General features: G+C 35.0%; 1 protein-coding gene across 3 annotated transcripts in view; it reads right to left on the reverse strand.

Moving 5' to 3' along the window:
• The window catches only part of LOC124431493 (sodium-dependent transporter bedraggled), a 39,535-nt gene that overhangs the window by 19,839 nt on the left and 9,047 nt on the right, over positions 1–10,649 (reverse strand). For all 3 annotated transcript variants that reach the window (XM_046979480.1, XM_046979478.1, XM_046979479.1), the window contains one exon: positions 9,220–10,338. In XM_046979480.1, coding sequence (XP_046835436.1) covers positions 9,220–10,338 — 1,119 coding nt within the window. The remainder of the gene's footprint in view (positions 1–9,219; positions 10,339–10,649) is intronic.

Raw genomic sequence — 10,649 nt, forward strand, 5'->3', positions numbered from 1 at the left:
TAAGAAAAGCAAAAAGTGCGGTTTCTATTCGGAAACGGAATGGATAATAAACAAATAAATAAGTGAATGAATAGATAAATTTGTGCTGAGAAAGATTGTGATAGAGATTAAAAAAAAAAAAAAAAAAAAAAAAAAGATAAGGAAAAGAAACAAGTAAATGTATTATAACGCAATTGTGGTTTTCTACGGGATTCATGATTTCAATGTGAACACGTTCGTATAACAATAAATGCTAAATTATGTAAAAAAGATGTGCTAAGTATTATATCATCGTCCTGGAAGGCGCGATGTCATTCATACGATTTTAACGGTACACTCCTGATTATATACTCGCGAGGCAAGCCTCTTAATAGGATTTACGGACGCGGAAAGCACTGCTATTCTCCCTCTCTTTTTCTCTACTTCTCTCTCTCTCTCTCTCTCTCTCCCTCTCTTTCTCTCTTTCTTTTCAGTATTGCGATCTTGATTTAATTCTCTTTTATACTCTCGCCCCCTGCACGCAAGGAGACATCGAGGTCTGAATTTACATTGGTGACTCGTAGTCGTATTACAAACAAGTTTTTGCAACGTTCGAAAACATCTTTTCTCTTTCATCCTTTTTCCTTCTTCCTTCTTTCTTTCTTTGTTTGTCAAGATATTATCTTTGTAATTGCAATTGGAAATTGAAAAGGCATCGACATGGAAAAAAAAAAGAAAAAATAATAATAATAAATAAAAGCAGAACAGAAAGGAAACGAAAAGAAAAATTAATGACAGACAAAATAGTTAAAGGTCGTATAAAATTATGTTATCTCAATCGACCAGATCGATCGTACTCCTCTATTATTAAATATATATTCTTATATCTTTTCTTATTTATCATTGTCAATCATAATTTCTCCCTTTCTTTTACTCTCTGATATAATCAAACCAGTTATGAACTAACTCATGTAATATCGAGAATCGTGTGTAAAAAGGTGAACCGAAGCCATGCACTTTGATTAATCTAAATAAAAGAAATTGAGAGAAAGAGAGAGAGAGAGTGATTCTGTTGAACATAACTATCTTTTCAATTTCGACGAAAAAGATCACTCTTTCTGTGTTGAAATTCCCTGGCAAGTTAAGTTACACCATATGACTTTGATGCATTCGAATGAAAAATTATATTGAGACAGGAGATCGTGGAAAAGACACTTTCTGCCTGAAAATTAACGTCGTGAACGATTTCACGGATCATTCGATACGGTAGATGGATGAACAAATTGAGTGAATAAATTGCAAAGGAAAGATATAATAAAAGGAAAAAAAAAGAAGGAAAAAACAAGGAAAAAAAAAAACAGGATGAAGATATTTGAAATGATTATGTTAGGCAATAACGAGATTTTAACGACGTTAAGAAGTATTAAGAAGTATTAAAGTAGAAAATGATTATCCAATTAAATTTTTATATTTATATATTGTTCATCCTTGAATAGGATTCATTCTCAGAACTTATAATCCTGAGATATGTATAATTTGACTTCAAGGTATGCATTCCATATAGTTTTTATTAGCTAAACGAAATAGGAGCAAAAGGGATCGAGAAAAAGATTTGTTGGTTTTGCCGTTGTCGCGTTAGAGAAGCAATTGACTACCTGCCGTATAACCGGCTTTAACTGTCTACCATCAAAGGCGATGCAGCAGCAGCTGCTGCTGCTGCTGCTGCTTTTGCTATTGCTGCTTCCATTCCAGGGAGAATCCTGAAGAGTCAACTCTGAAATTCACCGTTCAAGAGAAAGAAAGAGAGAGAGAGAGAGAAAGATGTAGATACAAGAAAATCCTTAAAGTGAAAATTTCTAACGAAAGCATTAGACAAATCTGGAAATACTTTTCCTTTTCTATTTCGCGTATACGTACATATTATTACTTATTAATAACGATAATAAATGTAATAATTTCTATCGTAATAAAATTTCTTCTTAATGATGATGATAATAATAAAATGAGAAAGAATAATTTTACGGGTCAATGTTTTTGAAATAATAATTTCTGACAAACGTCAAAATGTTACGGACGAATTTGGAACGATCGAATACGAATAATCATTTCTGTCCGACTATCTTAATTGGCTCGTAACATTTTACCTACTTTCGGAGACGTTTAGCTGTTACTATATATGAATTCTCCGTTACAAATGTTCTGACAGTTATTGATGCGTGGGTAGATAGACAGATACATAGATATATTCTATGTATCCTTCGAAATATGTTTCGTGAAAGGAAGGGAACCATCGGACTTGCCTAGAATTCTACATGTCTACATTTAACTTATACATATACTCGTATAAAGTATACGTGACGTTACATATGATTCATCATCTGAAGGGCGATGCAATTAAATGAATTAATATCATGAAATGAAAAATTAATACGATCGATTATTAAAAGTGACTGTTGTTGATTGATTAACAAGGAAAGACATTGCTCTAGTTATTTGTTCTTTTTATTTTTTTTTTTTTTTTGAATTGTGTAGATTTACATTATAGTAAAAAAGGAAAGAAAATTGAAAGAAAGAAAAACAAAAAAAAAACAAAATTAAGATAAGATTAAATGAGTCAACATCCTTTTACGTCAAAATCGAAGTTTAGATACGTTCTATTTATCTTGAAAGTTATAAAAATGTTTCGAATAGTTATTTTCAACGGGAAACATATTTTTTTTAATATTCTCATATGCGTTAGTTAAACTCGATAAAAATGAGATTTGACAAAGGAATCTAATAATATATTTATCATTATTATTATTATTATTATTATCATCATCATCATTATCGTCATCATCATCATCGCGTGTATGTACGTATGTTTTTCCTGAAGTTCCTATTAAGAGAAACTTAGCCGTGATTATTCGAAAAAGAAATTTGGAAAAATTCTTGGCGAAAGTCTCACGGAGGAGACAGACTAAGGAACGAGCGAGACAAGAAGGCGGAGAACCGGTTATTCGCCTGCGAGAACCTTACAGACCACCGACGTTACCGATTCCTTTTCGTATATAATATATATTTGTGTATATATATATATATATATACCTACACCTACTATGATAAACGATCTATCCTACAAGTGAATCGTTTTACAATTGGAAATGGTTTGCTGCTTGAAAATTTCCATTGTTCCTTAGGAAGAATTCACGAACCGATTGTATCTAAATTTACATAAGGGTCTCATTATTTATTATTCAAAAAGTTCAAATAGTATGGAAAAGTTTGACCTCTTAATCCGAAAAGATTTTCGTTGGTTCTCAATTCATTCGTTGGGAACAATTATGAATCATCACAATTCTCGTCGTTCGTTTCACGATAAAAAGATATAATTAATTCGTACGAAATTTTATTGTATTATTCGTTCGTATCGTTTGCAAAGAAAAAAAAAAAGAAAGAAAGAAAGAAGAAAGAAAGAAAGAAAGAAAAGAAAAAATTTATTCTAAATTTTGTCCAAGGTTAAACGATTAATATCGATCGATTGAAATAATCGATAATTATTTCGACAACATTTCTATGATCGATGTAAGATATAATAAATACATTCTTTAAGCGTGATTTAAATTCCATAGTTGGGGATTAGAATTATAGTGTTGTTTCTTTCTTTCTGGGCAGTTTCATAGCACGCCGACACACACTTCACCTGGGAAATAATCAATAAGAAACGTTACCACCGCGGTCAGGCGTGTATAAGCACCGCCCCGACGTGACCGTCGAGTTCGTCGCTTGGCTACACAAAGCGTGTCCACAAATCTAAAGAATGGATCGAACTTTTTCTTTTTCATTTTTTTTTTTTTTTCATTTTATTTTTTCTTTCCTCCCCCCTCCCCATCCACCCCCGGTATAAAAGTGATCGAAACGCAATTGAAATTGTTTTTTATTTGTCCGCGTGAAAAATTAAAAATGTATTTTTTAAATCGTTCGACATTCAACGACTTCCGGTACTTTCGCTTCAAACGAACGATCGTAGACATCCAAGAAACGAATAAGCTGATTCATATTTGTTGAATCAGTTCATCATCGTTTCAACGAGGAGTACGTCTATTTGTGAGAAATCGTCGAAGAATTTCCGATTAGATAAGAAAATAATAAAGAAAGAATAAGGTGAACAAGTTGGAATAGGAGTATTAGAAAAGAGGGAAAGGCAATCGTGTGAAATGATCGAATAGCCTTTTCGCTTTTAGAAAGACGTTGAAATGAAATGAAATGAAATGAAATGAAACGATTAAAAAAAAAAAAAAGAAAAAAAAAAAGAAAGAAAAGAAAAAAGAAATAAAAAAAGTAGTCAAGGTTTTCTACATTTTCTGAACTAAACACTGACCGATCTCTCTCACTCGTATTTTCGTTTTTTTAAAAGAGCGAAGTATTAGAAATCCTTGAAGAAATTTTTCTATTTCTCTTAGATCCGAAAGATCTCATTGAGTTCTCGTTCTAAAACGGGAAAGCTCGTTTCTTTGACACGACATATTACGTAACGTTTAAACAATCCTAATGGAAGAATAAGAATGGAACAAAAGCAGCATTGAGGATAGAAAATGTGTTGCCTAAGAGAAACGATTAGACTGGTTAAGTTCCTTGGAGGATGGAAAAGAAAAAAAGGGAAAAAGAAAAAGGAAAGAAAAAAAAAAAGAGAGAGAGAGAGAGAAAAAAAAGAAGACAACTTCCACAAGAAGATCTCTTTGTAAATTGGGTGAAGAGTCAGGTGGAAATGTGTAAACGTATAAAAAAAAAAAAAAGAAAAAAAAAAGAATACAAAAAAAAAGAAACAAAAAAGAACGAAAAGAAAACTGAATAAGCTGTGTGTGGTAAGTGCAGTGACCTCAAACGAGCATCTTTCTCTCTCTCTCTCTCTCTCTCTCTCTCTCTCTCTCTCTCTCTCTCTGTTCTCTCACTCTCACACACACACACACACTACTTACACGTAGTGGTCCGGTGGGCAGCCGGTGCCATTGGCAAGAGTCATCGTCTGGAGGTTGACATACGAGCACTCTCCGTGAGGCTCAAGCGCGTGAGAATTTGAAGAAGGGGAAAAGATGGATAGAGCGAACAAAGGCACGTTCATTGTCTTACATAAAAAGTGACACCAACGCTCGTCCAAACCACCCTCTCCTTCTCCTTCTCCCGTCTCCTCCTCCAATCCCCTTTCTTCCTCCCCCAATCCCCCGCCCGCCCTTTATATATATGTTCTATCTTATGTTATCTTCTTTATTCGACGTGTATGCTACTACTTCAACATCATTATAGAACATCGGCGTCGATGACCGGGACTTACTACACAACGATGATGTACCGTTAAAGTAACTATGTTGTTGTACCTGGTATCGCTGACCCCATGTTATGAAAGTAACCACTGACCCAAAAACGTGGTACTTATTGTGTTAGAACAACTTTTTGATCCCTTAAATGCGACTAAGTTTTATGGATCAACTGATATGAGCTGGACGAAAAGTTCCTAGGGTTGGATCAAAAAAGAAAAAGAAAGAAAAATGTTCCTAGTACTTTTACAATCTAGAAAAATAAAAAGAAGGATCAATCTAAGAAATAATCGAAAAGAAGTAATAGGTTCTGTTCTTTTTTTTTTTTTTTGGATCATCCTAAGAATCTTCAATGAGACTATTTTTCTACGTTATTTTTCTCTCTCTCTTCTTTTTTTTTTTTTGTTCTCTTCGGTACTTCTCAATTTTATCGGTGTTTTATAAATATTGTTATGTAATTGTTATATTTTCTTTTTCTCTAGAAAAAAAAAAAAAAAAAAAGCTGACAGAGAAAACTCAATGGTGCAATGATTAAAAAGATGGATACGTTTATTAAACATTCGCGGTCACGGTTGAAAGAACCGCTTGTCTTTGGACTTTCTCGTTTCATTCGGAAAAAGAAGGAAAAAGAAAGAAAAAGAGAATAAAACGATCATTCGATTAACGCGTTATATATATATATATATATATATATATATGTGTGTATGTATGTATATATTCCGTTATTTATTATTAAAATATTTCTACCTTGAAACTTGTAAACCTTCGCGCTGCATGTTTTGATATCGTGAACGAACGGTCCTCATTAATTTATTCTCCTTTTCTTGGCAACGGAAGATCCCAAGATAGATAATTTCAATAATTTATTAAAACGACTATAAATTTCAATAATTTAATTAAAGAATATAAGAAAAATATTCTTGTGTTTTTTTTTTCTGTTTTTTTTTTTTTCTTCTTCTGCGCTGAATTATTCACGTGGACAAATTGAGAATGTCAAATGGAAAATAAATATTCTTTAGTGTCAATAACGTTCTATGTATGTATTTATGTATGTCTTTCTTTAACTTTACCTAATAACGACGAGAGTAAATTCATGATCGTAATAAACAAATTTACGTCTAACGCCAGATGCTCGCTAACGAGGGAAATCACCAAAAGCTTAATGAAAAAAAATTATCGTAAAAGAGAAAAACGAAGGAATCGTCTTATAAAGCGAAACGTCCTTTCATTATGAAGATCTAAATACAAAAAAAAAACAAGGAACGCAATGTTTAATAATTAACATTTTAGAAATGAATCGAGAATCGATCTCGATTTATTTTGATTATATCTAATCGTAAGAATATCCTTGTCATCATATTTCGATTGATCTTGTTCCAGGAGCAAGGTTACCAATTATGCAACAGGTGATACGGTTCATTGACGGCAAAACGATTTCTGTAAACGATCGAGATCGTTGAATCGTTTGTGAAATCGATCGATCGATCGATCGAGGCAGTAAGAAATGCTTCTAGTTTCTCAGGATTCTCTGAGAAAAAAGAAAAGAAAAAAAAAAAAAACTATAATATTATGTTCCCTAAGAATAAATTCAAGAAAATTCTTACGACGATTATCAATACTGAAAATACAAAAAAAAAAAAAAGAATGACGTTAAAACGAGAGAGAATGAGAACAAGCTGCAAGTAATGTTGGAAGAATGTAAATGTGTTTATACAATTGGTTCACAGGTAATAACTCTCTACGTATGTACGCATACGTATACACAATATAACTAAGTACATAGTTTCTTACTGCAACGATCGATCGATCGATCGGATCGATCGATCTCTTGTGTACACTTTTGAAATATGAATTTATCATGTTCTTATAATGGAGAAAATAGATGATCGTTCATTAATATTCGATCGATTGCATGTGTGACGTGGCTTATAATCGAAAATAATCGATTTCTCTTAACTAACTACTCGAATCATTGGGGAAAAAAAAAAGAAAAAAAAAAAAAAAGAAAGAAAGGTCGTGGGTAAGAAATTAAATCGGATTTTTCATAGTTGGCAAAGTGATATTAAGAATGATTTCTAAACTGATCTGACATTTCCCACGTTCGGCAGAAATTCTCTCGCAAAATCACTACTTACTTCCGAGAGATCACGAGATAAATAATTTAACGTTGCGATCCCGGTTAAAAATATACAAACTACCACCCACTCTTTGACTGAAAAACTCACTTATGGCTTTCGCTGAAAAAGCAGAGTGAAACTCGCAATGTGAACACGATAAATTCGTTGGTGAACATGCACGCGTATAATTCTTTATGTGGGTTAAGAAGGCTAACATTATAACGTGTGCATTTATTTCGAGAAAACATTAGGATTGAATTGAATGATAGAAAAAGAAGGAAAAAAAAAATGAAAATAAATAAAGAAATTAATGGGACTTTTCGTGATCTTTTCTCCACGACGAATAAGGTCTTATATGATCGCAACAAACTTTGTGCCAACTTAATCAATTATTTCTAAGACAATGAGTTCCTATGAGTCTCTACACGCAAGACATATTCAGTACTATAATAAAAAGAAAAAAGAAAAGAGAAAAAAATAGAAAAAGACGTTCTCTCTGAAAGTATAAAAACTCGTCAAAAATATTCGTCCGTTCTTTCGAATGATCTAACTATTTTTCAAAAACAATGAAACACCTTGAAAAATAAGATAGATCCTTATCGAAGGATGCTATTGAAACAAAGAAAGAAAGAAAGAAAAAAAAAAAGAATTCTTTCAATTTATTCGATATTTTCACTTCCACAAAGACTTTTAAAAAAGCGTACGAAGAACTTTCAACGCTGACTAAATATGTTTCTCCTTCGCTTTCACGCGCATTGTTTGCCTGTGAATTATGAATTATTGCATCAGGCTCTAAGGATCATCATCAGTGCGTGCGCGTTAAACGAAATGCTTTACGTTCCAAATCCTTCAAAGAGGATTCCATTTGTTTTCGTGTTTAAATGTCCATGGCCGAATTGGGAATTAAGTGAATCGAATTCTGTTTTAAAAGAAAAATCGAATTGAAATTCCTTTCAAGTTCCGAATGACTGGAAAATCTGATCAACGAAGCAGGACTTTGAAGAAGTGGGTTCATTGGGAAGACGTCACAGTTAAATGAAAAAGTTACTTAAAAAATATCTTCCAAAGGAGTTTCTTAACGCCCTGCCCAGTGGGTGTATCGAACGATTACGCAAAAAGAGGAGGCAATGCTTGCGAACAGTGTCAAGCTTGGATGAACAGGCGGTTACAATCAACTCGTTAACTTGATTTTCGCTTCCGGCAAATATAGCAATAAAGGTGAGGCCTCGGAAAGTTAAGAAAGATGATAAAAGGAAGCAAACGAATTCGTTCGAGACAAAATGACGAACGGACGAACGAACGAACGAAGAATTGAGATACAATCGATTCTACGATCGAAATATCTTACATAATTACAAAGATATACTCGTTCGAAGAAGTATATCGTGTCATTTAATAATAATGAACGATTATATAATTAATTCTATTTAAGATTAAAATATTCAAAGCTTTTAATTGAGGACAAAAAAAAGAAACTTGAAAATCGATTTGATTTGTACATGTGTGTATGTGTGTATTCTCGAACGTTCAAAGATCACATTAATTGTGAAAACTCGTTTGACGTTAGAACGAATCTTCCTACAAGAATTCAAACGAAGGAATTCTCGCACGTACACAATTTACAACTCGTCGAGAAGGAGAAGGCGAACTATCCGCCCACATTGAGATCTCTTGCGAGTTGATTTCTACGATATGAAAGTAGAGAAGTGTTCTCGAAAGGAAGGTCGCTTAATGCCTTGACTTATTTCCTAAGTAGACACTTTCCTACTGTTACAGATAAAAGTATATATACAATGGTATCGTTGATTAATTAAATAAATAAAATATATATAAAAAAAATAATGAAATACCTCCTGGAGGCAGCGCGTTGCGGGCTGGTCGCCGTGCTGGCTGGTGAACCGTTGGAAGAGCTGGAGCAGGTCGTGGTTCCTGAGGAGCCGGTTGCGTCGCTTCCGGTTGTAGTAGATGCAACACTGCTCTGTCCCGAAGAAGTAGTGTCTCTAACGGCGTTCGAGGCACACCTGGATCTCGTTGAAGGCGCCGCGACGCTGGTAGGAGCGTGCGAGGTGGTAGTATTAGTTACGGCGCCGCCGTGTTGTCGTCCTGGTCGTCGCGACGTCGCGACGTTCCCACTGCCACCACCACCACCAGCAACAACAGCACCACCACCACCACCACCACCACCACCAACAACAACAACAATACCACTACCGTTGGCAGAATTCGTATTAGAAATAGCAACGTTACTCGCGTTGTTCCGAACAGCTGGCGCACTGGATGGCCTTAAATGATGACCCGAAGTGCCATTCGTTTGAGCAGCCAAAATGTCAGGTGCTATCAGTGCGATGTCTGGCAACGAATTTGGCGCCGAAACGATAGCCGTTCTTCGATTGGTCGGTTCAACGTTCCGCTGTCTATGCTCGAACGTTCCCTCTGGTAATCGCAAATGACGTAGCCGCCTCATGGAGGCGCGTACCCAAGAATTTGTAACGCGATTGTTACCGCCGTTATTATTATTTGATTCGAGTTCGTTGCTCGAATCGAAACGCAATTCCGTTTCGATATCATCGTTATTCGCACTTCCAACGTATATACCGTTGTTACTACTGTTATTATTATTATTATTATTATTATTGTTATTATTGTTAATTTGGCGATCAACGTTGTCCGATCGAGAAAGAGTATCTACTAAGGACTTTCCCGTCGACGCGGTGACGGACATCGCGGCACTGCGACTCGCTTCCTCGAGTCGATCCTCGGTGTCGCGCCTGCGCTCTGTCTTCTCGTTCACCGGGGACGCGTTCCTCCCCACCAACTCAAAGTGCTCATTGGCCGCTGAACCCGCGCCGTGGCCGGACGTCTCCGACGCCCGCAGGCTTTCCACTTCCTCTAACCACGACCAATCGACTTCCGAACACTCCGAGCAAGCCTCCTCCGATCTGATCGTTGATTCTTCATCCGGTGTTTTCCTATCGAACAAATAATTACTTTTAATTCTTATCTTATTCCGATTAGAAAATAATATGGTATTATTTTCATTCGATTCGTAAAACAATCTAATATATCTACATTTTATCAGCTATGAAAAATGATCAAATTGCAAAATTTAGATTTTCTATTTATTGTTATACCTAATGTTATTTCTTCTCGTTCGATTATATCAAATGCAAACGTTATGATCAAAAAGGAGAGAAATCAGTGAACGATTGCGAAATAACGATCATCTGCATGGCACAACTCTTCCGCGTGACAACGATCGAGAACTCTGAAAGCAGAGATC

The sequence above is a fragment of the Vespa crabro genome, chromosome 21 (genome assembly GCF_910589235.1).
Source record: "Vespa crabro chromosome 21, iyVesCrab1.2, whole genome shotgun sequence".
Classification (NCBI taxonomy): domain Eukaryota; kingdom Metazoa; phylum Arthropoda; class Insecta; order Hymenoptera; family Vespidae; genus Vespa; species Vespa crabro.